We start from the raw sequence: 27,265 nt of genomic DNA, 5'->3' as shown, positions 1-27,265 counted from the left end.
ATGGATATTCACTGCAAAGCAGACCCCTTCTCAGCGATGCACCGTAAGTATCAAGGGAGTATGGTAAAACGTAGCCAAAATATATTTTTGTTCTATCACAGATTATTCAGTGTCTTTGTTGGTTACATTCATTGATAATATCCCTAGATGCTGACATACAATAAACACCTAAAGACAACACAAACAAAACTAATCCGACGAATCCATGCATGAACTTCAATGTAGCACTATAGCCTTGACAAAACGCGTGGTATCTTACAAGATGCCGATCATGTAAGAGAAGATTTGGTGAAATTTCTGTGACTGGTGAATTTGAAAAAGAAATATGCAAAAAGATGGAAATATTTTTCCCGCACTGGCGTCTGTTTACATAAAAAATGCACCTAATAGGCAACTCATTTGACTATGTAATTCCCTCAAAAAATACGAAATGCCTTTATTAATGCCTACATGTGAAACCACATAGGATATGATAAACAATTCCTCATGGATAAACATTAAGTTATAAATTCAAATAATTACATTAATTAATTAATACATTGATTTTGGCGAATAGCCTAATATCTTCATTGACCAAATAAACAGTCAAACAGAGAGGCAAAAGCATTGCAGGCAGATTTGATATTATTTTACAGGTCACATAGTCACATGTTTAAATAATTTAATTATTCTTCCTGTACTGAATAATATGTAATATGAGTAATCAAAGGTCTTTTAAATTATTTATCATAACTGAACAAAGACAATGAATGAGCCTGTAATTTAATAGCCGATGTTGACTTGCAGAATAAAAATACTGCGTAGCCTACACCAAAATTAGAACCAAGTGTTATACGAGTTTGGTAGGGGAAAAGCACCAAGAGCTAATAATGCAGAGTGCTCCTATATACACTAGGTTGAGTTTTAAACTATGGTGAGAATTAGGGTCTTATTTTGAGTGTAGGCTAGATTGTCATAGAGAATGTTTTGGCCTATTAGAGAATGAATTGTTTACTTTTGCAGTTCAACAATGCAGGCTACATTGCGTAAAGTGCAGCCATAGGCTATAACAAAGACGGCTGAATTTCGCCTTTGCCACATTTCTGGGTTTTACTATACGCAGTGTATATATGCATAACGCGTTATATACACCAGTGCAGAGCGGCTTGTTTCGCAATATCATTGGTTAGAAGTCTGTAATACATTGACCAGTTTTACCCACGGTGTATCATCACACCACTGTGTAACGCATGTTGTAAAACTGCTGGTGGCTGTAATATCATACACAACTTCCATAACTACATCTTATTATGAAAATTACGCAGGTTTTTAATGCGCCATGGCATAGAATTAAAGATGGGTGTTTAGCTCCATAACATTACACCATGTATGTATATTTATGCTATTTTTTTCTGCATTGTTGACTCCCATATAGGGCATGGGGGTGTGAACCAGCTAGGTGGGGTGTTTGTGAACGGCAGACCCCTTCCCGACGTGGTGAGGCAGAGGATCGTGGAGCTGGCGCATCAAGGAGTACGACCCTGTGACATCTCCAGACAACTACGGGTCAGTCACGGCTGCGTCAGCAAAATCTTAGGCAGGTAAGAGAGCAAACAAGTGCGTGGAGCCTTAAACCGGATATCCTAGGACAGTCATCCCACTCAAACGCATATTAAAGGGGGAAACACGGTGACAGCCCACACTCATGAAACAGTAATAATAGGCAATAAAGATGCCTGAAACAACAACAAAATAAGAGCGATAGGCCAGTGCGCCAACAATATCAATTAGCTTGACGTCCCCAAACACATCACTTAATGCTCCAGTTATACCATGTGAAATGTGAACGGAGCATAAAGTTAGGTTGTCAAATAAACATTTCATATGTAAATAGCAAAGCCAACACCCTATAGGCTACATACACAAAAGATATGTGCAGAATTCATGTCAGTAAGACATTTGAATTTTCTTGAAATATTTTTCAGCTATCAAAAGGACTTGATAAGGTACATTGTTTATGCACTTGGAATGTCAAAACGAAGAGTTTAATGTTAGCATGAATGTTGTACTTATTGAATGCATGCTTATCATTGTTTAAATGAAATATATATACATTCCCTTTGATTTACAAGGCTATTCAGCAATTATGAGTGGCTTTGACCGTCTGAATAGCAAAACATTGTAGGCTGTCAGTGTGAAGATTAATTCCTGAAGTAGGCCTACATTCCATTCGCAACTATTCGTCATAATTTGATGTTTTACTTTTCACAGTAACCGTGAAACAGAATACCTATAAGCAAATATTGTGTTGGCGAATGTCCTGATTGCCTCGCGGTATGTTGTTGCAGATACTACGAGACGGGCAGCATCAAACCGGGAGTTATTGGCGGATCGAAGCCAAAGGTTGCTACTCCAAAGGTTGTGGATAAAATCGCCGACTACAAGAGGCAAAATCCTACCATGTTCGCTTGGGAGATCAGGGATAGACTGTTAGCTGAGGGCGTCTGCGACAACGACACCGTTCCAAGCGTTTCATCAATTAACAGGTAGGAACTTTTATCGTATCTTCAGCTGGGATGAACCAAAAAACAACGTGGTGGCGCAGATATTTTTGATAGATTTTTCAAACTAATTTAAGTAGCCTATAATAAAAATGTGTGATGTCTAAGCTAGACTACATGTTGTTTGAAGAAGTAGGAAGGTTAATATAGAAATGCATACATGTCATGGAGATCCTCAACTACTTCGCTGAGGGTGGTCTCAGTATCGCAATTTAATCCTTTCAGTGCGCAACTCCCACAACAATCAGCGGTATATCTTGGTCTGGGACCACCAAAAGCACATCTGTCTGGTTAAAAATCGATCAATAGCCGGTGACCAGATTCCGTGGCTTTGGGAAGTGCGGAGCAGCACAGTCGTTCAATACCAGATCTGCATTAGATTGGGCTCAAATTAATGTGATAACCAGACTCACAAAGAGAACATCTGAAGAGAGATGTCTGGTCTTTTAAGGTATCGTGAGAGACATAATCTTTGTAAAGGTAGACTATAAAATTTAAACAAAGCCTCAGTTTAATCCCTTAGAGAATCATAGGTATTCCTTTGTGAAATGGACAGTTAATATGTTTAAGTAGCCTACAGGCTGTGTGTCCACTTGTCAAAGACTTTCAAACCCATGCTTCGTGTGCTGTATTTTTTTCTCAGTTGTGAGTCGTCAAAATTGTAAGTCGTCCGGCCTTACAACTGATGAAACGATTAAATTGAATTTATAACGCAGCGCGCAAACGCGGGCCATTTAACCGTGACAAGTGTGCTGCCATACCTGCTGTCCAATAAGCAAGCCACCTCTTTACGGGGATGCGCAAACAAGGTGCTTGATGAAGAATGCCAATAGGTGGGGCGAGGGACATAGACGAGAGAGAAAGAAAGAGCAACCCCCCTATCCATTCACCCACCAGACACACTCATACCCACCCCTCCTGGCCGAGAACGCAGGCGATGAACTTTGGTTAAGAGGCAGTCTTCCACACAGTCAGAATAAGCATTACATTTTAATGAGCACGGGCCGCTTCACATAAGAAAAGGGGGGAGAAAGAGGCTGAAAAAAATTCATTTCATGCCCCCGTGGTCGCCTAAAAAGGCCTATTTGAGCGGGCTCAAACACATGTATGAGATAAATTCAAAATATACATTAATATCATTAAAGAGGCCCAGCAAACTCAGCATTTAATTAAATTCTCACCAGCCGTTTTTGAAATTGAACACTATGCGTTCTTTGTTTATGTAATAAATTGAAATGTGAATACAAAGAAATATAATTCTGTTACGAGGAGATGATATAGCTATAGTATTTTGGGTTTCCTTTCATCAGACACTCTGAACATATTTGACAGTGAAGAGGGCATTTGGGAACGGATGGTGCTAGATTAACCCTTTTAGTCCAGGGCCTTTCCGTAATTTAGGGAGCACTGACGCAAAGTGGGCTTATGATTGAATTGACATGGTGTAGAATGAATTTAAAGTAACTCAGCATTTCTAGCGTTTACTAGTCTTTGTATACAAATTTTGATTTACTTGCCTATTACATTCAAATAGTAATATTTACAATTGAATGGGACTGATTTTTTTTTCCATAAAATGTTTTGAACATCATAAGATTTTAATATATCTCATAGTCATTTTATAGTCAATGATCATATTAAAAATAATATTTTCTGAATTGCCAAATACAGAATCTTTTGTTCATATAATCTTTTTTGTAGCATAATGAGTCTTTCTTCTGTGTGGTGTTTGCACGACAAAGTTTCTCTTCAGTAGTGTCCAAAAATCACACAGCACAAGTAATGGAGCTTCTTTCACCAAAAAAATGGCTAAAAGTATCCAACAAAAAAATAAACACTGGGACACCTTATTTACCCGATTTCTTTCTTTTTTCTAGGCACAGTAGACACAGTACACAAGGGGCCATTTATTTCCCACCACATATAGCTCTCAACAAAAAGATCCACACCCACTCGCTCACAGGTTTTATGTGTTCTGAAAACTGACCTGGCGACTGCTGACAAAGGAGGATGTTCTAGCTTTAAACACTTTTCGCCCGCATGCATTATTAAATGTTACAGAGATGCAGTTGTCCTGGGCGTCTGGACTGGTGAGAGGAATTTGCCAACAAGTAACAGCAGCCCCAGCCAGGAGACATAAAAAAAGAGTCCCCAAAGGAACTCAATACTATTGATTCTGATGTAAAGCAATTTTAATATTTCTTGAGGGGATTTTCAACAACAGCAAAGTCATTAATTCACCCATCCAAATTGCTTATTCAATATCAAGAACATGGATTCCAAATAAAGTCTCTGGATTTATGTCACTCTCCAAAAGTCAGGGGGTCAAGTAACTGTTATAGAGAGCGGAGAAAGAGAAAAGATTTGAATAAAATATTGATAGGTGGCCACTGCACTAAACGCGTGTGCTGTTTTTGATGGTTTGCCCCGAGGACAGTTTGGACAATTCCCCAGGCTTGTCTTCCTTTCCCTCCAATATCAATAGCACAATAATTATAATGAATACACATTTGCCCTTTGAAATTTGATGACTGCAACACAAACATTGCACTTTAACTCACCGAGCCAATGTGTTTAGAATCATTACAATCAATACCCTCCTGAATCCATAGTAGGATAACACTGAACTCTAACTCTAAACTTGACGTACAGCGTTATACAATGTGTGTGTACATATTACATTATATTACGCAAATCGGGTCGAAAGTGTTTTTTAAGTAATTCAGCTGCCAGAACATAGGCATTGTACACATGCTGTAGACCCCTTCAACCACTTTCACACGTCGGTTCCAAAACGGCTTGGTGTCACGTGTGATGAATTGCTCTTAAGTTTACAAATTATGGTGACAGCTCCCCTTTTTTCCCCGAGTGCCACTCAGATTAAAGGAATCTAATGCTGGCGTAAGCTTGTGCAAGGCAATAAGGAACTATCGCTTTCCTGTCACATATAATTTATAGCTTTCTATTTGCATCCGTTTGCCTGTGACTAATCCACAACTTTTTATCCGCCAGCACTGATCAATATGGCCTCATCTGCACTAGCACAAGAGGCTGTTGGTTCTACAGGACCTATTTGATCCAACAGGCCCGGGAGCTAGGAGACCCCAACACCTTACTAAACCTGAACCAAAGGCAGGAGTGAGAGAGAGAGAGAGAGGGAGAGAGAGAGAGAGAGGCTGATTAGTGTGGCCCAGGTAGAAGCAGTGAAGCCGATCATTGAGGTGAATTGATGTGATTTCATGCTTTGTTTGCAAGATCACCCAGACCAAAAGTGCAATGAAGACTTTACTTTATATCTTACCTTTAAAGGCCCAGTGACTCTATCACATGTATCTATATATCTCTATATCTCAGAGTCTCGTTTGATTGGGTCCACACAGTGGCAGACAGAACTTTCCACTTTCCCTCGCTCTAACACACACATACCCCACTTCAGTTCTGTCTGTCTGACGATTATTTTGGCTTGAGTGGCCAGCAACAAAACATGGGATTTCTTTCTTTCTCTTTTTTTTCGGTTAGACGAAAGTAGACATACATCCAAATCCTTTCTTTTTTTGTTAACCAAGCTCTGTTCACATCGCAGGATCATTCGGACTAAAGTCCAGCAGCCTTTCCACCCCTCCCCAGATGGAACATCCCTCTCTGCTCCAGGGCACACCATAGGTAAGATTTTTTGATATAGATATATATATATATATATATATATATATATATATATATATATATATACACACAGTCTACACATACAATATAATCCAACAATTTTTCAACAACGCCAGATTATAAAATGTGTTGCATCTTTAAAATGGCTCCATTTCAGACATTTGTGGTATAGGTTTACATGTTGCTACTAAGACACAACAAGATGAGTGTAAATAAAAAGTTTTGTTACTGTAATTTGATTTGTTTCCTTTAAATATACATATAAACTAAACAGCATATGCCCATGAGAGTTTCTTGTATGCTCAACCTTAAGTTGACCTTAACTGACCTTACCTTTATGCATATGGGCCAGACTGTACCCAGTTAATTTACCTTTGTCAGTTCATCGCCACCTTAGAAAGTCCACACAAAGAATAACTATTGCAGTGCTCTGAGTGATTCTTTGTTCAGTAACACAAGCTCCCCCCTTCTCTCAGTTCCAAGTACAGCCTCCCCGCCTGTGTCTAGTGCTTCCAATGACCCAGTGGGGTCCTACTCCATCAACGGCATTCTGGGTATTCCCCGCTCAAATGGAGAAAAGAGGAAACGAGATGAGGGTAAGGGAGGCAATTTCTTTTTTTTCTCTTTACTTTAAAAAAAAAAAAAACACATCTCCTTGGTTGAGAGGGCTCCACTGTGCTGTGTGGTATTATGGGCAAGAAAGGACTGGATACTGTTTTTAAAAACCTTGAGTCCTTTTAAGAGGTTTTTCTGACTCATTTTTTAAATCAAGATGGGAGTTAGTAGTTGCTGATTTTGAGCAATGCTTTTCTTTTCTTAACTTGTATGTCACAACAATAATAAACCAAATGTATAAGTATAGGAGAGATTAGGTGCTGTCTTTTATATGACAAGCCTTTATGTCTCAACAATTGAAAATGTTTGGCCAGCATTTGGAGGACAATACGCCAGTGACCATCCCAGTTTTGTTACACATGAGACTACAAGATGTCTTTATCCTTAAAGCTGAGCTTCTCAACATTCTTGCCATGATTGCAAGCATTACTGGTGGCAAATGAACTCGCATAAATATTCAGCGTGTTTGGTTGGTTTGTACGAGTTGGGAGGAAGAAAGAGAGTCTTTTGATTTGAAGACATGACCTCCACTGTTGTCTTCAGCAATTAATCTTTTCTGAAGTGATTAAGCTGGCTAAGATAATTACATGTCAAGATGATGCAGCCAACCACCCAGGTCAGTCAAAGCAGCACCGAAGCAATAGCAGACATTTCAAGTCAAGGACCTTGTCCTCTTCTCTTCTCTTCTCTCTGCCTTATCTCCTTTTCTTCTCTTCTCTTCTCTCTGCCTTGTCCTCTTCTCTTCTCTCTGCCTTGTCCTCTTCTCTTCTCTTCTCTCTGCCTTATCTCCTTTTCTTCTCTTCTCTTCTCTTCTCCGACTTTTCTTCTCTTCTCTTCGCCTTTCTGTTTTTTAGGCATTTAGGATGCATTAGAATGCATTTGGATTCCGGTTCTTTTTTTTATTGATAATTGACGTCGTAATCACAGATCCCTATTTTTTTCCCCCTTTACTTTTTAAATGATGCTAAATCTACAGCTCTCCTGTGGAAAAAGGAGACTGAGCAGGTGCTGTGGCAGACGATGGATTTAGTGGGGAGGTGGGGGGTTGTTTTGTGTGTGTTGGAGATGATTTAGGCCGTCATCACAAGCTGGGCTGAGGCAGAGCCCTGCAGTTCCCTCTTGTCGTTGGAGGTAATCTACATCATCATAGCGAATCCTGCTGCCAAATTGGAGCAAGGTAGCACTGGATTGAAATAGGCCTGTTTCTACAAGAGCAATGCATGCATTGATGCATATTTAGTTTCTGTTGGATTACATTCATGGACAGAGAGGATTTGAAATAGCTTGGGTGTTTAGCTGATGTAATGTATTTATTTGACACTCAATACATTTCTGCTAAAGCAAATTAGATATTAAACAGTAAAAGGGCCTCAAAGACCAGTCTGACCCAAGTTGGAAACACCATAGCAATGGGGTATGTGAACCTTTTTCCTTTTGTTCGGTGGGTGGCCATGCAATAGATCTGTCGGAGATGTGAGGCTTCCACGTAGCGCCAGAATTGATGCACTTTGCCGGCGCGCGCGGGGGGTTGATGACTTATGATGCATCGGGAGACATTACCCCGGCGACGATGTAAAAAAGCAGCATGGCGCAGGAGCACATGCATTCACTAGAAGCCACAAAAAAAGAGAGAGAAAAAAAAGCCACACAGGGCCATTGCACGTCTTGTGATGTGCTGCATTGCTTGCACGTTCCGTTCCCAGAGACAGACATTCCGGCACTCCACAGTGCGCCTTCTCCGTGATTAGAGACAGTTATAGGCTCAGTCATTCAGTGACAGAAGGCGCATCACACGGGCACCGGCAAGGGCATGGAGGTGCTCTGGAGGACATTCAGCAGAATTATATCTGTGAGAGACTCGCTCTCCTCTCACTGACAGACCATGTTTCTGTGGGCTTTTTTCTTCTCTCTCTCTCTCTCTCTTTTTCTCTCACTCACTCGCTCACTCACTCGCTCTTTTCTGCCCCTTTCGGTCTCAAATGATCCCTCTGATGTGGAGCCATTTCAGTGATTTAAGTGCTTGGCCTGTTCTGTGAGAGGGCAGGAGGATGGCGTTGGGGGGGTGCAGGGGGAGAATAGTACTGTGAGTGGTGGTAGTGGTGGTGGTGGTGGTGGGGGGGGGGGGGGGCGTATAGAGGGGGGGGATTTGGTGGGGGGGGGGGGGGGGTCGTCTGTGGTTTTTATATACCCCTCTCGTCGGCCACAGTCAGACTGTACCCACCTGGAACCAGGGGTGGAAGATAGTTCATCTGAGAAAGAGATAAAACCTCAGGCCACGGTCACATGCGCCCCCATCAAGAGGTGCTTTAAAAACAATGTCTCCCCTCCAGCTAGGGTTCGGCAAAAATAGCATGGAGTATCATATCTGCCATCATTTGTGGAGGATGCCATAGTGCTCCTTCATCCAAGATGTGCAGTGCAAAATGCTGTGTGTTAGACATCGATCTTCTTTCCTTAAAGGTGCTAAGATGGTTTTGCATGAATAATATGGAACAGTTGAAGATTATTGGCATTATAAATAGAAGAAGTGGCTCAGAAAGGCAGAGTGAAGAGTTAGTGGTTGTGCTTAATAGTGTTGTGATATTAGGTTAGAGTTTTTCCTCTGAGTAGCCACTCAGGACCATTTTTTTAAATAATTGTGGTGAGTTTTAAAGTATTGTATAAAATATCTTCATTTTCCTTACTATGGCCTCATATCTACATTCTGGGAATAAACGCCAAACTTAGCCAAAGTGGTGTGTTATTTACACATTTACCCATCATCTGATCGTGATGCAGCTGTGTGTTGTACTCAATGTCAGGACTAAATGTCTGTCCTGTGTGGTTACCCAGGACTCTCCTCACTAGATCTCACAGAGTGCCATCACCCTTAACACAGACACTCACCCTTACCCCCCTACCAAACTCACAGCTTTATATGCTCCGAGAGAGAGAGTGAGAGAGAGAGAATGAGAGAGAGAATGAGAAAGAGAGAGAGAGAGAGAAAATAAAGCAAAACAAACCTGGCAAAAGATGAGCTTTGCGCTGCCATGACCAACAGCAGGATAATGGATGGCTTGGGCATTGTCAGGTATTTGTTTTAGGTTTTTTTTTTTTTTGCGACAGCGTGGCTCTTTGCCAAGGCGATGGTCGGCTCTTACAGTAAGTTCCGAAGTCAGCAGTCAGCCGTGCCCTTAAAAAAGGTCCCCCATTACGCGAGCGGCGTGGCGATAATGTAGTGTGACACGTGTTATGTACACTGGGGCTCGGCGCGAGACGCTTCAGGGACACAGGTGTCATAAGAGCCATTAATCTGCCACTGTCATGTGTTACTGCAAATTAAAAGTAGCACGTTACACTTGGCAGCCATTGTTGGAAGGGGGGGGGGGAGAGAGAGAGAGAGAGAGAGAGAGAGAGAGAAGGAGAGTAAGAGAGACACGAGGAGAAAGGAGGGGGGAAAAGGATGGCCCTCCCCCTTAAACTGCGTCTGGAGGTGACCAGCACTGTCCGCTCGTAGTGACATTTAAGAGAATTTGCAATTCCGCTGAGGAAAGCTATTACTTCACAAATTAACATCCAACCAGCAACCACCCCCAGCCCACCACCATCACCCACCGGCAACAGCATCAGCTCCTCCAGCCTTCAACCCTATTCCACCCCCCCACCCCCCCACCCCTTCGCCCCTTCGCCGCTCACGAATAGGCAGGCCGTTAGAAAGACAAAAGAAATAGCTTGAGGGTCCAGGCTTCAGCCTCTATCTATGAGATGATGAGATACAACTGGTAGCACCGGGGCCACAGACAAACCAATTATTTGAGACTGATGGATGACGACAGTACCTGTAGGGACACCATGAGAATTTTTGAGGGGGGGGGTCTTAGAAAATTAAAAAAATTAAGTGTTACATAAACCGTTTGAAGGCATTCTGTCTCCCTGTACCAAATCAGCAGACAGCCCAGATGGAATCTTGAGCTCTTAAATAAGTGCTAACGTATTTTCTTGTTATGGATGAATTCGTTATATATGACCACTTGCTTTGCCACATTTAAGATATTTCACAGGTGTCTATCGGCTGCAAGGTCCAAGTTATGAGCTTAAGTATTTACTGTAAGTAACATGTCTTTGGCTACAGATGTCTAATGATATCTGCAAGGACTGTTTTTGGCGACACATCTGGGTGGCTAACTGGATTTCACTCCAGTTAAATCCAATTTCATGTTCAGTTGTAATGACTGAAATCTACGTACAGTAATATTGATACGGAAGAGATGGAGATGGCTCCCATGAATAAAAAAAAAAGGTCATTCTCTCATACTGCCAAGGCATAAGAGGTGAACAACACAATAATCCTGGATAATCATACTTAGCCTCCTATAGAAAAGCCATCAAGGAAACAGTAAGCGCCAGCCAGGACAAAAACAACAGAAGCAGCAGCCATACTGAAATCTGTTGTCATTCACAATCTCCTGCCAGCCATTACCAGGCTAAGTTAAATGAATGAATCCCCAAATATACAGGAGCCATACAGGAAATGAATAGCGTCGGTCGCTTTTCTTCTGCCAACACAATACCCACTGATTTGCCACCCCTATTTCCCACACCAGGGACTTGATATATACTGAGATTTTTCCACAGTAAGCCCAGACAGGCGCCAAGAGACTAGATGGTTGTGATTCATAAGTGTGTGTGTGTGTGTGTGTGTGTGTGTGTGTGTGTGTGTGTGTGTGTGTTTGTGTGGCGTACATATACAGAGCTGAGCTAGGGGGGATGGGACCTCCTCCCCACTAGTAATGTTTGATTTACGCTTATTGTAGTTCACTGCCATTGGAATGAAGGATAATCGTTCAAGAATGCATACCTCAGTGATCATGCTTCATTGCGGAGTCCTCCATCTCTGTTCATCTGTTAATACATTAGACTAGTCAAAATACAATTGTGCTCTACTTTATGTACTGTTTGCACAGCTCCTTTGTTCAAAAGGAGAAAAATCCCAGTCAAAAGATGCATTGTACAAAAAGGACAATGCATATCCAAACCATTAATGAAAAGTATACATTTCAAACAAAAATTGCTTACCTTGAATGTAGGTGCTTTTCCCCTTTGTCTAGGTGTCAAACCTGGAGGGGCAAGTAAAATATAGAGCACATATCTTGCCAAGGGCATTTACCTCAAAAGCCATTATTAGATAATACAGTTTAGTGTCCTTTTTTCTTAAAAATGTATAAATCTTTTTCCTTCATAATCAATTCTCCTGCCTGTTCATTTTAGTGTTCTATTTTGGGCGAGCTTCACAGGTAGAGTGGTCAGGGCCACCCCTCACCCTCCCACCCCTTTCCCTCCAGTACCGTATAGCGTCAACTCAATCTCCTGTAAGGGGTCGTGACCTCCCGGTGCCCAACCCGCAGAGAGAAGCCACTTTTATAGAGCTGGTTATCCGATCTGATGGAGTCTGGTCCCTCGTTACCCGAGTGTTAATACAGAGCCATGTCAAAATGAATACACTCAACTGTGTCATCGATCAATAAAATCACACCAGGACCACCGCAGGACTGAGATAGGCAGGCATTCACCAACACTCAGGGCTGTGGCCATAGCCCACGGGTGGCTAAGAGTGTGAGGCCTTCTGGGACCGCTTATGTAATGGCATTTTAATGGTTGAAGGTTTTGTTTATTTTGGGGTTTCTTGATTTTAAAATGGCACACAGATGAAAATGTGACTTGAGGAAGTGTGTTTTTGAAAGATTTCTCAAGAAATCTCAATGAGATATAAACTTACTTGAGCTTGCTTGACAGATAGAATTCATTAGGATTGTATGCAATATTTCACGGAAAATATTATAAAACCTACAAACACATCAACAAAGGTTGAAATTCAAAGAATAAGCCTACAGTATATGTCTTGGAACAAAACAGACGGCTTTCTTTTGTGTGGGGAGTACATGTTCCAGCACAGTTAATGGCAAACGTAAGATTATTGATCAGGTTTGATACCCAACTCCACAGATGCAAAGTAATTAATGGCTCTATTTACGCCGGCACCAAAGAGAACAATTGAGTTTGATAAAGCAGCAACAACAGGCAGTGTTATGAAAAGACCCCAAGGGGGCTGTCCAGAGAAGATGCCTGTTCAAATACATGTCAGAAAAAAAGGGGACTAAAAAATGTTCCCGGTGCTTTGTTGTTACATAAAATGAAATTGCATTATATTCAAACAGCTTGCATTGTAATAGTATTTCATATACAATATCTGTAACCCGCTACACTCTAATATTTGTCACCAGCACGGCAGAATGTCAGAGATGCAATGTAATTCTATCCATTTACTCTCCCATACACACACACACACACACACAGTCTCCCTTTAACACAAGCCAATACACACACACAAGCACGCGCACATGCACACAAGCACGCACATGCACACACGCACGCACACACACACAGACACCCACACACACACACAGACACACACACACACACCGACCCCTTCTGTAGGGGGTTCCAGATCCATTTTGTTCATCATGGGAGTCAGGTTCATCCTCTCTCGGCGGTCCCAGCCCCTGCAGAAAAAAAGGTCAGGCGGAGGGGACGCAGAGGCAATAACGGCCCTGAAATGGTACCATCAGCGAGACATGATTGATCAATTGAATTCCGTGGCAGAGAAAAATGTGGGATTAAGCGAAGTATTATACGCACAATGAGTTGAGGCATGATGTTCATTTCAAGTTCATTTCGGCTCCCCTCCTCTTCACCAGATCAGGCAATCAATAGGGGCCGTGCATATCATACATCACCCAGGCTCCCACCACCACCATCCCACCACCCCCCTCTAACCCCATCGCAGAGGAGAGGACATAATCTGCCGCAAATTTAGAATGACAGATTCGCCGGGGAGCTGAGACTCGGGAAGGAGACGTGGAGGGGAGATGAGAAGGAACGAGTCCCCAGCCTCAACCCCCCCCCCCCCCACACACACACACACACACACATACACACTCCCCCCTCCATCCCAAAACCACACACACAAGTCTCTCTCTTGCCTCTGTGGTTTGGTGGGGATTGGGGAAGGAAAAGGGAGGTGGCGTTGGTGGTGGGGAGGGGGGAGCGGGGGGTGGGGGTTAACGCGCCGCGCACACAAAGTGACAAAAGGGAAAAGCGAAGACATCCCTCTCCCGGCCGGCGGCAGCGTAATGAGGTCAGGGGGAGTTGGGGAGGGAGGAAGGGAGAGCAGGGGACCACACGCGCCCGCGCCTGTTTGGAGAGAGCCTCGCAGGGAAATGATTGAACACGAGAAGGGGGCAGGCACCCAGGCATCCCAAGCACCCCCCCCCCCCCCCCCACACACACACACACACACACACAAATAGAGAGAGAGAAGGAGAGAGAGAAGAAAAAAGAGGTGGCACTCCAGGAATAAAAAAAAAAATCATTGGTTTTAAACCACAATTTCCTTCCCCCGGATTTTTTTCTCTTTCTTAGCCCTTCTTTTTAAACACAGTGTAATGTAACAGTGTTCCCATTCTCTCACACACACACGCTCCCTCCCGGGGAAGAATGAGTGGGGTAAAAAAAAAAAAAAGAAAACAAACAAGCAGGGGAGAAAAAAAAAACGAGTGTTTCACCCAGGATTGAAATGGCCATTGCGATCACCACTCATTTGCTGTCTGGCGGTTTGCTGCTGCCAGTGATACTGCGACCGCTGCTAGCGCTATCGCCACCACTTTCATTAAAACGCATGGCCTCTCCTTACAAGTATAGCCTCGCGCTGACGGTAATCCATCAATTACCGCCCAGCCTCTCACTTCATGATGTGGCTAATGCAGCAGGAGGCTGGCCCACCGTCCGTCCGCCATTGGGGCTCTAGCCGACTCACTGCAGCAGCCATTACGGTTCCGCGGTTGCATTTACACTGCATCTATGCTATCTATGCTAAGGCCTACGCCAATAATGACCAGGGCCGGGTTTCCCAATAGCTATGAATCCTAGTGGTTTTGAATGTTCTCTAAGAGTGATTCAAGGAACGTTGATTAATTTTTAATGCGCATTTCCCAAACAAACATGTAACATGAATTTACAGTCTGTGCCCTGCTGTTCAGTAGCACTTAACACATAAATCTAAGAGCACGTAAATCTAGGAGTGTTAAGTACAACTTAAGTAACTTATTTTCTGGAAACGCTCCTAAATTGTTAAGATGCATTGTGAGAACTATTTAGGCTTGCAATGTTCTTGGGAAACCTGGCCCAGGACGGAGAGAAAGAGAGAGAGAGAGAGAAGTAGACAGAGAAAAGGGAGAGAGAGAGAGAGAGAGAGAGAGAGAGTAAGTGAGAGGCAGAGCTATGTGGTTCAGTTGCCATATATAGAAAGAGTGAGAGAGTGTACGTGAGCGAATCTCACGCTTCACGCGGTACTTCCACGCTGGTCGCCCCCTCTCAGATTTGGAAACAGCATGTTGCTCTCTCTCTCCTGTCCCCTGTAGATGGCTCAGATGGCTCTGGCCCAAACAGTGATTCTCAGGGTAGTGTGGAGAGCTTGCGGAAGCACCTGCGCGCCGACGCCTTCACGCAGCAGCAGCTAGAGGCTCTGGACCGGGTCTTCGAGCGGCCGGCCTACCCTGACGTCTTCCAGACCTCGGAACACATCAAGCCTGAGCAGGTAACTATACTTTCTTCTGTTTCTTTTAGTTGGTGCTGTGTATATTTGTGTGTGTGTTTATGTGTGTGCATGTGTGTATTTATGGGGAGAAAAAAAGTCGGTTGCTCCACATTAAGCTGTATTTACTGTACATTTTGTTTAATAATTTAGCAGGTGCTTTTGTGTAGTCAGAATGAAAAGTCAGCTAGATTAAAGACACAAGTGAATGGCTAATTTAGGATCTGTTTTTGCTCGAAGTGCCATAGAACCAAACCAGTCAAGTTAAGTAAATTATCTGGGGACTGTGTATGTGTGTGTGTGTGTGTGTGTGTACACATGCATGTTTAATGGGACATAAAACATTAGTTACCATCAGTCCATTGATATTGTCTCATGAATTAGTTTGCTCCCATTTTAAGTAACAGAAGCTCTTGACATGCACCCTCAGCACAGAAAATCATTTATATTAAAGGACCTGAGTGAGCATTAATACACTCACTTCGCCCTGCTCCTTTAGCACCTAGGCAGAGAGGGTTATATTACTGCATGTAATCCTTTGGGGCCCAGGGACTTGCTACGGCATACCACTGCAATTCAGATCACAGGCCTCTGCTGTAAAGAAATGGCTGAATGTCAAACGCTGTAGAAAGGAGCAGAGATGGTTTAACAGTAATTGCACAGCATTATAAAAAGCGCCTGCACAACACTGCAGGGATCTCTGGGAGATAGAGAGAAAAAATATCCCACATATTATTGATTTTGTGATGGAAATAAAAAAAAAAACATTCCCTGGAACACTGTAATTGAGAATAGCATAGAGAGAGGGGAAGAAAGAGAGAGAGGAGGAGAGAGGCAACATTTAAAGAATTACTATCAGTGGTGGTTTGTTTCATTACAAGCTTTTGTTGTGTAATTCAGCTAGAGAGTGTGGTGTTTTTCTTCTCTGTGTTGTAAGGGCGCAGTTTAGAGTCATATTTCTACAACACCATTGTTAATTCAGGGTGCTTTCCGCTGTCTGGCTGCTCCTAATCTGCATGGCAGATTTATAACACAAAGCCACAAGCCATTTTCACCAGCCAACCAGTTCCATGTGACATTAAGCTAGCCAACACCTTCTATCCATCATCATTTAGAAAAAAATTAAGAGACCTTCTCAAATCCCCACAGCACTACAAAACAACAATGTGAAAAACCTAGCTTGGTCCAACCTTGTGATTAAAAGCTTTGGACTTATTACAATGGATAACCTTTATTTACTTTCATTTGACTATTAAACAACAAGCAACTATTAATTTCTCCCTTGGAACTACAAGTGGGTGCCATAAAGCCAGAGCAATCGCCCTAATTGAGTTCATTTTAATTTCTCTGCGATCGTGGCGAATTACGCTGGTGATAAATCAGGGGGACAGGCCTCACCTCCAGAAGAAGGCCTAATTTGCAGCTAATTACCAAACTGATTTCTACTGCAAGATCAATACCAAAACGAATTGGAAATGACTTGCAATCACAAAGAGCGAGGGAGAGAGAGAGAGAGCGACTATTGAAAAAATGGGGAGTGGTGAATTGAGGTAGGGTTTTTTAAAATGGGGGGGGGGGGGGGTGCGTATGAGAGGAAAGGAGAAAAAAATGTGTGAGGCAGGAAAAAAAGGAGGTTAGACGAGTCCAGAAAAATCAGTTTTAATTTAATGCAATATTAGTCAGACCATTTTCCCCTCTTTTGAGGATCCCTCGTCTTCTCTTTTTTTTTATTTTTTTATCTTCTCAACCCCATCGCTAAAGACGCAGTCCTATTAGCCAACGTCTGGCTTCTGTTGGGGGCATTAAATAGCCATTTTGGAGATGCAAAACTCAATGGAATCACTCCTCCCACACTTATGCTAGCCATTTGGTCATCCTTTTCAACCCCCCCCCCCCCACACACACACACACACACACCCCTCACCCCATTCAGTTGTTTTCCCTTCCTCTGGCTTTATCTGCATGATAAAACGCCCGTTCTGCGTCTGAGGCTTTCAAGAAAAGAGGAAAACATCCGCAATTGTGCCAAGGAACAGTTGTAGCAGACAATTAGAGTTTATCTGTAATAGAGGCAGACAAGGCTAGGGTCACAGGCTTCCCCTGTGGGACCACGGCCCACAGAGGCACTGTGTGTTCCTCTGTGTGTGTGTGTGTGTGTGTGTGTGTGTGTGAGTGTGTGTGAGAGTGTGAGAGAGAGAGAGAGAGAGAGAGAGAGAAAGAGAAGACACACAAATACACACAGAGGGAGAAGGCTTAGGACAAGCTTTGTCAACAGACATACTCCGGAAGTCACATCTCATTAAAAGAGCAGGGGGAAAAAAAGATTACATCTACCATTAACGCCATGACGCGTTTCCATCTCTCCAGTAACAAGGAGAAAATGCTAAGCAAACGCAACCCTCGCCATAAGGTGGACTGAGATCAGATTAGGGACTTAGCATTTATCTACCAGTAACAAAAAATAAAAGAACCATACAAGGCTGGAATATAACAAAGTTATAGTGCTAAAAGAAAACCGCACAGTATTTGTGTGGTATCAACCACTGAATGTAAAACTTCAGTAAAGGAACAGTAGGGTTGAAAAGCCAAAGCTTTTTGCTGCTGGCTTGGATTGTGTGGTTAAAAGAAAGGGAGGTAAATGTTGGCTACATTGTGTGTGATTGTGTGTGTGTGTGTGTGTGTGTGTAGTGTGTAACAAAGCGCCAGTGCTGCTTCCTCACTTGGCTGATCAGGGGGATGACTGCAGTCAGGAACAAAGGGCCAGCTGACGCCTTGGCTTTTCTCTGCGCTCAGAACCCCACTTCCTCTCAGACAATACCCCAAATACATTCATGATATGCTTCAACTGTCCCCCTGCCGCTCCGCGCAGCGATCACACACACATTCTCACACTTTTAGCACCCAACAACCCACAGAGAGAAAGAGAGAGAGAGAGGAATGAACGATACAGACAGAGAGATTCACAGAGATGCTGCTTTTTTTGATGGAACAAAAAAGAAACCTAAAAAAAAAAAGTTCTAGTGTTTTCATTTTGTATTCTCCTTTTTTTCTCTTTAGGCGAATGAATACTCCCTACCGACACTGAACGCTGGACTGGACGACGTGAAGCCAAGCTTGTCCTCCAACGCCAATGCCGAACTGGGGCCGAGTGTGTCACAAAGCTACCCTGTAGGTAAGATCGAGTGCTCTAACTCCCCCCATGTTCCCAAGCCACAGATTCAGCTAAGGGACATTACACACTGTCTAATTATGGCATTTGGAAACAAAAAGTCAGAAATAAAAAAAAATAAAACCACATCATATGGAACAATTGTGAATTATTTTTATTTTCCTTTTCCTAAGTCTTGACTCTGAGCTGAAAAGGTGGTGAAAAGCTTTTGCCCTCCATACTGTTTTCCTCTCGGCTCAGGAAGGAGACTCAAAATGAAAGCTCCACCGGTCGAAAAAGTGAACCACTACTATTCCTTAACGTACCTAAGCGTGAGAGGGGTCACTGAGTCCTAAGTACTTTTCCAACGACATAAATTGGCGCATATGGGCATAGAGTATCATAGAGTCCCAGATTTAGAAGTGTTCATTGGCTCAAGTCGGAGAACAAGTATGTTTGACTTCCGGATCTGCAGTCTGCTCACTGAGCCGGTGGTTTTCTTTTTTACCCGCTCTCTCGTCCCTCTCTCTTTCGTTGCCTCCTCTGTCTTTCCCTCTCTCTCTGTCTCTCCCTCTCCCTCTCTTTCACATACACACATGCACATCCTTGCTGTGTTCCTGTGCTCATGTGCCTGTCATAATTAATGACTGCCTCGCTAATTGAAATATTGTTTCATTGTTGCCACTGTTATTACCTAGAAGAAGGTTAAGTTTACTGATAGTTTACGATTACTGTCAGGCCTGAGATTAATATACGGAGCTTTTATTAAAATTCATATAATTATGCAGCTGCCATCAAAGGCAATGGATTCTGCTGGTGGGAGGAGAAGGTGGTGGTGGAGGAGGAGGTCAGGATGATTGAAAATGGCAAGAGGCTTCTCCTCTCCTCCCTCACACTCCTCTGTGCTCTCTCTCCCCTTGCTTGTCTACTCTGCCAATCTTTCTCCTGTCCTTCCTGACTTCCCCTTTCTTCACTGTTTTGCTCTCTATTTTCTTCCCCTTCTCTTTTCTGTCTGTTCTTTTTATGTTATCTCCGTCTCTCTCTCAATCTCTCTTAGTCTATCTCTCTTCTCCTTTTCTCTCTTTCCGTTCGACTATGGCCCCTCTCTCTTTCTTTCGGCCTCTCCTTGTGTTTCTATCTCCATCCCCTAACTCCATCCTATGCTGTTTCTCCTCTCCATTCTCTACCTCTCTCTCTCCTCTCCCCTTCACTCACTCTCTCTCTCTCTCTCTCTACTGGAAAAGAATAGGGGTCTTTCTCTCATTAATATGTGGGAGGTAGATATCCGTTGTAAGCCAGGCCTCGTGAGAAGAAAGGTGTGTGTTTGTCCTTTGTGCGGGGAGGCCGCTTGTGTGAGCAGGGCACCTGGGCGGAGGAAGGGGAGAAAGGGAGAGGGGAAGCGGGCTTTGTTTGCACCTGCGATAGGCCAGGGGATGCATTTCACCCCAGCTGGAGGCCCTCCTCAGACCTGACAGACCCAGGCTGAAGCGTATATGAAAGCATTAGGGAAAACACACATTGCACGCCGAGAAAACACGTGTGTGTGTGTGTGAGTGAGTGAGTGAGTGAGTGAGGCCTATCTTGAGAGGCACCAGTCTCTCCTCTTGGCAGCCTCGCCAAAATGTTTCTAGCTTATCTGACAGGTGTGTTTTGTTTTTTTTGCATTCAAATATGTGTTTGTTAATTCTATGTTTGTTTTGATTATCTCCTATCCCAACTATTCTTTTTTTGTGGAAATGTAATTTTGAACATAATCATGTGCGGGGGCAAGTGCAGTAGAGTGAGTCCCTGGCGATTTGAGAGAAAGTTTCTCCTCGGATGGATTATCAAGAGAGGGAAAAAAAGTCATTGAGATGATAGGGAGAGTGGGAAGGAGAAAAAGAGCCACTATTTTCGTTAACGCTAGACTGAACCCTCCAGGATGATTTTTACATCACACTCACATCGAGATATACTCTAGTTTGTTCTGCTTTGAGTGGGTTATTTCACCGGCTTGATGTTCCCCCAGTGACTGCCTGCGCTAATAACCTCAATGCGTTTTAATCAGGTGTAGCGTTTGGGGTTGCGGTAATGGCTGGTATTATAGTTTACAGGCGTATGATAAACCCCGCAGATAGGACTTCAAGCCAAGCAAAGGGTGCTAAATTATCTTCTGCGTTTAGGCCGAGATCCAATTTCAAATTAATAGCGCCTTTACGGGGGGGTTGCGCGAAGTGGAGATTATGCTCATCCTTAAAATGTTTTCGAGCGCCAATTAAAAACACCCGCCGTTATTGATCTTGTTGATTTTATGTCCTGGAATTTGCATAATCTATTAAAAATGAATGATTCATGGACTCTTCATTGCCAGAAGAGATTGGAATTTCTCTCTTGCACTCATGGTGTAATGCCTAAAAGATAGAAATCTTTTGTGTCCTTTGCTTATCCTATTAGTGCTCAAAAGTACCTACGAAGAGGCAGCTCAATTGGGAGCGGGATTTAAGGCATTGAGCACATCATCGAAATTCAGCCAGCCGCCTTCCATAGAAGCCAGCTCCCTTTTTCAGCCCTAATAATAGTATATTACATTAAATAGCTCATATACAATTAAATAGCTCAATTGCACTCCCCCTCCAAATGCAAAGCATACCAAAAGGCTTCTCCTGAATGGGAGGTGATGGGATAAGGCCCATTGTCAAGCCATTGCTTTATTCGCACCAGAAGAATTGTGGTATTTTGATGGATTTCTCATTCAAAAATGTTCAATTCCATCTCGCTGACCCATTAACTCAACTCTTTTATGCTGTTGGTGGTGGCGGGCAAACGAGAAGTGATGCCAGGGTCAGAGGGAGTTTGAGGAGTGATGGCTGTCCTGTGTGTGTGAACAAGGGGACTGGGTGAACTTTCAGGAGATGACAGATGCAGTGTAATCTGTGCTCTTCTACGAGGCAACCTGGTGGGTGCTCTGGCATAGGAACTTGATAGAGGAACCACACTGTTGGGTTTGTTGATATGATCATAGACCGATGCTTCATCTGCTGCTTAAGACCAGGGATTTCCCCTTCTGAGTGTTGCATCTTGCGGAGTTGATCGTTTGATACACAAGTTGTATTACCATTGCCAAGTTGAGCATGAAACACTGAGGTGACAAATGAGAATTGTAGATGTGTACTCTTGCTTTATCAGGAAAAAAAACCCCAAAAAAAACTCTGAAGCACCATGCGAAACGAGTGGCAGTTTGACAGAGCCACTTGTCTGTTACGGCCACGGGGGAGCCTGTGTGCTTAGGCTCCAAAATTAATGCTTATTTTGTCTTCACAAAAGCAAACTAACCTTTGAGCACACATTTGATAATGAATGACTTTCACCGGGGTGTTGGGGGAATTACGGCAATTTGGCTCTCCAAACATCCTTTTGCTAAGTTGTAATTAATTAGGGTGAAGTGGTTTTTGGGCCGGTGATAAATGGCCACGTTCCGAATATAGAAAATGGGGGTCAAAAGACTTCAGTCGGAGGCGTTGTGAACACTAAGGTGTCCCTGTCGTGGTGAATTTAATGCACGGCGCAGCAAAAGAGTCGTTTGCTGATGACTTTGTTTCCCACTGCCAGCGGAGAGGAAGGTCATCCATAGGAGAGGGCCACATTCCTGCCGAGTTTTTCCTCTCTCTCTCTCACTCTCCCCCTGGCTAGCACTACGAGGCTAGTTCTGAGGTAAACAGCTTTCTAGGTCCCTCCATCTGCTGTGACAGGAAAGTGAGGGACTGAAAGAGACAGACGGGTCGAGAAAGAGAGAGAGAGAAAAATAAAGAGACCTGTTTGTCTCTCACCATGATAATTAAAGGCTGACAGGTTTGTTGGCAGGAGGTAGCAAACTTGTCTTGCTCAGTTGTAAGTAAACACTCGTAGCTTAGTGGCTTCAGTGTTTAGTGATCATGGAGCTATCACTGGGGTCAGGTACCCTCTGCTCTTAAGTGCATATGGAGGCTTACTGCACATGGGTTTAAAATGGGGACTACGCAAAGAAATTCTGTGTGCAGGATTTGACAGCAACTGAGTGGTCTTTCAAAGTATGTAACCTCCTCAGGTACTTGATATTTTACTAGTGAATATATAATCACGTTATTTCAAAAAACAAACAATTATGTATGGTCGTCCCTCTCTGTATGTGTGTGTGTGTATGTGTGTGTGCATGCACACACCGCTAAAGATTCACTCAGTGTTAAATCCAACAGGGGGCTGTCAGTGAAGCAGCCGATCTAAAGAAGTCCCTTTTTTACTTTAATGAGGATTCTCTCCACACCCATCTCGGCTGTAAAACAACACAGGCTCCGAGACAGCTAATGAGGCTATCATGCACTACTGAGAGCTCTCCCAAGCGTTTCTCCCTCCACCAGGAGATTTAAACAGGGGGACAGGCAGCCGTGCTCAACGTCTCTTTCATTGTTCTGCTTTGTTGCGTGTTTATTAATAATTTTTTAAGGAAATAACATGTCAGGCATAGCAATTATGGGCTAACTACGATTTTGTACATAGAAATATTGCTAACTAAGTACCACGGTTTGTCACTCAGAGGGGAATTATTACATAAATCATGTTTTGTCAGTGAAGTGTTCTCGACTGATTTATAGTACAAGGTGATGTTTCCACTTCCCCATCCAAACGTAATGGCCAGAAAAGCTCTTAGGTAATAAAATGTTTAACATTCTTTATCTACTTGCAGAAAAGACCTTAAATGTAGAGGCAGGTTTATCCCCTTGTGTGCGACTCTTGAGGTGAAACCTCACCACTTACCCTGACAGATATGCATGGCTAGAGCGACTGTGGATAGAGGTGTATTTGGCAGGTTGATTTCCCTTCAAGTGAGGTAAAACAACTGGTCTTGATGGACGACTAAGAAATCAGGCTTTAAGGTACTTGTGGAAGCAGACCCTGCAGGCTCTATATCTCTAACAATGTGCTCTGTGTCTGTCTGCCTTCAGCCGGTGTGTGTGTCTGTGTGTATGTGTGTGTGTGTGTTTGTGTGTTCCTGTCCATATGCTCTGACCCCTCAACCGTCTCCTCCCCTCTATCATGACACACACGGCCACTCATACATATACACACATTTACCCACACACACACACACAATACCCTCTTGCCTTTGTGTGTTGACTTGGCTACAGCTGACTAATTTGACCAGTTGGCACTACTTAGTGTTATGACTCAGACAAAGACCGTTACCAAATATGTAGAGCACCCGTGGGCACAAAATTCAAGCCTAACAATTCTCGTAAACTTGAGATCCTCCTCTACCAAAAAAATCTAATTTGAATACGAATATATTTAGTAATGCATTTCATGGGAAACTGAATTCTGGATTGCATATACATTTATTTTGTGCTGTACTATAAAATTAAATGAAGTGATAGAAAAAATATATAGCAGGGTTGACCAAAAGCATACTATTTTTCCTTTGGGATTTAGAACATTTATATTTTTATACAAACAATGTGTACTCTATGCATTCATATTTTGTCACTGAAAACGATTATATTACATTCTGATGTCTAACATCTCATTATTTGCATTTAAAAAAAAAAAACCTTTTTGGTTAAAAAGCTTAATGCGTATTACTGTGTTATCCGAAGGCTTACCCAAAGTTTGTCTTGCAGTATGATGAGGCCTTATTGCTATCAGCTTGCTCATTAGCGTTTGATTCCTCCATAATCCTCTTCACCCGCTCAAAAAAAATTACAGTGTCCCTCACTGCTAACAATGCATCAAGGGGCCTCATCCTCCCAAAGAGTGGCTTAGCAGGGGCTACATGTGTCTAGTTAGGATAGCCAACCGTCATCCCCAATTACGGAGTTGAATGCGGAGGTCCACGCCAGGGTGAATGGGGTCTTGTATGAATCAGCGTTTGGGTTTTGCCACATGTATGGGAAGTGAAAGCATTCTGCTTTGGTCAGGACCCATTGTGTTGGGGCCTATATTGCAGCACATTTTACAAATTGCCCTGTATGTGTTTTTTCCTTTGATTTCTTGTCAGTACTTTTAAAAACTAAACAAGTCTGAAAACTGAAGGACACCATTGTTTTTTTTGTTTTTTTTTTCAGAGTTTCTTAACAAGCCACAAAAGCCTTGTTTTGTTTAAGTAAATGAACAAATAATTACTGTGTACACGTATAATTAGATACAGTTTCTTTTTCATTACTAGGGAGTATAATAACATTTTGTGTAATAAAACTGAGTAGGCAAAATAAATGAAACTTCACCTAAACTTGTAATTGCCTTTGCTATATCAAGTGATTCACAACTAACAATTTCCCCCCTCAAAACAGGTTAAGTAAGCTGTAAATTAGTTTCTTTAAAAAAAAAAAAAACTAACGCCACTGTCTGTCTGTTTTTTTGCCCACAGGTCGGGATATGGCCAACACAACCCTACCTGGGTATCCCCCTCACGTACCCCCCACCGGCCAAGGCAGCTACCCAACATCAACGCTTGCTGGAATGGTTCCTGGTATGTGCCACTGCTCATATTTATGAACTGATACAGCACTCTCTGCACTTAGGAAAGATGATGTCATCTGTATTCATCCACCTTTACTTAATTTGAAAGGATAGTTAACCTGAAATGTTGTTTCCTATCTTTTTAAAATCTAAAACAGGGTGTCATTGGCAAGTGGATATGTAGACAAATAATTTTCATTCACAGCTGAGCTACTTTAGAACATAGATGATAGAGCATGAAGACAATGTCTCACTGACTTGGATCAATCTGTGTGCAAATATTACTGAGTGGATTGGGTGGGTGAATGTTAGTTAGTATGTTCTGGTCTACACAGTTCCTCTCCATCCAAGTGCCTAGTCTCATTCCCCCAGCCCCTTATTTGTTTGCATGAGTAATCTCCGCATCTGTTCAATAAACATGCCTGGACCTCACCGGTCTGCACGGCTCCTGCCCTCACCAGTGGATCCCGTTCCCCCAGTACTTAACCTGCAGTTCAGGTTCACTGCAAATAGTCAGGGGTCAACAAACTTGGGAGCCATCGGAGGCCTGTAAATATTTAAATCCCTCATCTCTGAGGGACGTGGATAGTGTTTCTCAATCATCTGTGTGTGTGTGTGTATGTGTCTGTTTGTGTGTATGGGTGGGTTGGAGCTTGTGTTTTTTTTTTTCGTCCACTGCACACAACAAGGGACGTAACATCATCCCTTTCTCATGGCGAAGCACTATCCTGTAGCAAGCGAGCGAATGATCTTTACACTTACTGTAAGGCATCATATGAACAGTATCCCTTAACCCCTCTGTGTGTTTCTGGCCGTCCGATAAGGGAATGAAGTAGCCTTGGAGTCTCAAAGACGGCACACTCCCTTCCCTACCAGCTGTTGCAGTGTTACAGTTCACGGTCGATTCTACAGAGAAGCAACAACACCTCAATTATATGATTTCAATTTTTTTTTCTGTGTCGTGTGCTTTGCTGTAGAGCAGCAAAACACAAAGCTCCCTCCTTTTGGGGAATACGGTTTCCTTCATTTTCATTGGTCAGAAAGAACTGGTCAAAAGGGTCCAGAACTAGAAAATTCCTCATAATCCCTCTCGCGCTTCCTTACTGTGTTGCTCCCCATTCATCTGCGCCCTGCCGCCTAAGATTTAGTGACAGGCCCCAAACACTGTTAAACCAGAAGCCATTCCTCACCGGCTTCATATAAAATCCCACCTTTTATTGTCTCATAAAGACAGAAACCACCTAGACCAACAGCACCGCTAACTGACATGGCCTGAGTTACTTTCCGACACAATGGCATTCCATGAGACAAAAAGCTGAGGAGAGGATAAAACCCACATGAGGGTGAAAACCCAACTGGAATTTTACACCAGACACTACCACGAGCAGACTTCAGCAAATAAGAGTGTGTAAAGTAAAATCTGTGTGGTAAAATCAATTTTATTCCAATACTCGTGGAAGTTGTGTGGTTGTTGGGGGTGGTGTGTGTGTGGGTGGGGTGGGGTGGGGGGGGGTTGGGGTTATGCGCTACACTAGGCGTCCTGGACAAGTTCCACTAGTCTTTTGGTGGGAAACTGAGCTATGGCCGAAAAAGACTAATACGTCTATTTTTTTTATTCTAGGGAGCGAGTTTTCGGGAAACCCCTACAGCCATCCACAGTACACAACATACAATGAGGCCTGGAGGTTCAGCAACCCAGCATTACTAAGTGAGTATTTCATGGTCTTATAGCATTAATGTTATTGTCAGAATTTTTTTTTTTTAAACCCAGAGGTTAACAAGTTAAGAACGTACACTTACATGCCTAATGTCTTTTCAAACAGTCCATTCTTCTCCTGTTAACTTTCAGGTTCCCCTTATTATTATAGTGCCGCATCAAGAGGTTCCGCACCTCCCACTGCTGCCACTGCCTATGACCGTCACTAGTTACCATGGAAACCCAATCAAGCAACCGGATCGGGGCTTTGGGCTCCATATTGTGCCAGTGTGAATGGGTGTGGCCTTCTGGACAAGCAGGCAGCTCCAAGATTTCCTCAATACTCACAGAGAGAGAGCGAGAGAGAGAGGAGCGGACATGTTGGGATTCAAAAAGTGATTTGGCCATTGCAAAACTTCACAGTCCACCCATTGCTTCTAAACCTGCAAGACTGTAAAGAGACTATATAAATATATATTATGAAAATGATAATAATAATGCAAAGA

General features: G+C 43.0%; 1 protein-coding gene and 1 long non-coding RNA gene across 2 annotated transcripts in view; one reads left to right on the top strand and one right to left on the bottom strand.

The window, feature by feature from the left end:
• LOC143138485 (uncharacterized) overlaps nt 1-11,919 on the bottom strand; it is a 62,662-nt gene extending 50,743 nt beyond the window's left edge. The window contains exons 1-2 of the long non-coding RNA XR_012990231.1: nt 11,874-11,919; nt 11,656-11,699 (exon numbers count right to left, since the gene is read on the bottom strand). This is a non-coding gene — a long non-coding RNA (uncharacterized LOC143138485). The remainder of the gene's footprint in view (nt 1-11,655; nt 11,700-11,873) is intronic.
• Nucleotides 1-26,989, top strand: pax2b (paired box 2b). Its single transcript, XM_076298936.1, has 11 exons — nt 1-44; nt 1,404-1,580; nt 2,328-2,525; nt 6,124-6,203; nt 6,680-6,799; nt 11,120-11,128; nt 15,284-15,450; nt 18,505-18,619; nt 26,212-26,217; nt 26,685-26,771; nt 26,913-26,989. The coding sequence occupies exons 1-11, from the start codon at nt 1-3 to the stop codon at nt 26,987-26,989; spliced, it is 1,080 nt and encodes a 359-aa protein (XP_076155051.1).
• Nucleotides 26,990-27,265: the final 276 nt, after the last annotated feature.

Source organism: Alosa pseudoharengus, unplaced genomic scaffold (assembly GCF_046254945.1).
Source record: "Alosa pseudoharengus isolate Yale_2024_CS ecotype anadromous, Long Island Sound unplaced genomic scaffold, YU_APseudo_1.1 YU_APseudo_1.1_scf_21, whole genome shotgun sequence".
NCBI lineage: Eukaryota > Metazoa > Chordata > Actinopteri > Clupeiformes > Clupeidae > Alosa > Alosa pseudoharengus.
This window is presented reverse-complemented; position numbering and strand designations above follow the sequence as displayed.

Bases quoted from the DNA above. Each gene is read 5' to 3' on its own strand.
- pax2b (XM_076298936.1), top strand. From the start codon at position 1: ATGGATATTCACTGCAAAGCAGACCCCTTCTCAGCGATGCACCG. The intron at 45-1,403 runs TAAGTATCAAGG...CTGCATTGTTGA, and splicing joins CCCTTCTCAGCGATGCACCG to CTCCCATATAGGGCATGGGG. The intron at 1,581-2,327 runs GTAAGAGAGCAA...ATGTTGTTGCAG, and splicing joins GTCAGCAAAATCTTAGGCAG to ATACTACGAGACGGGCAGCA.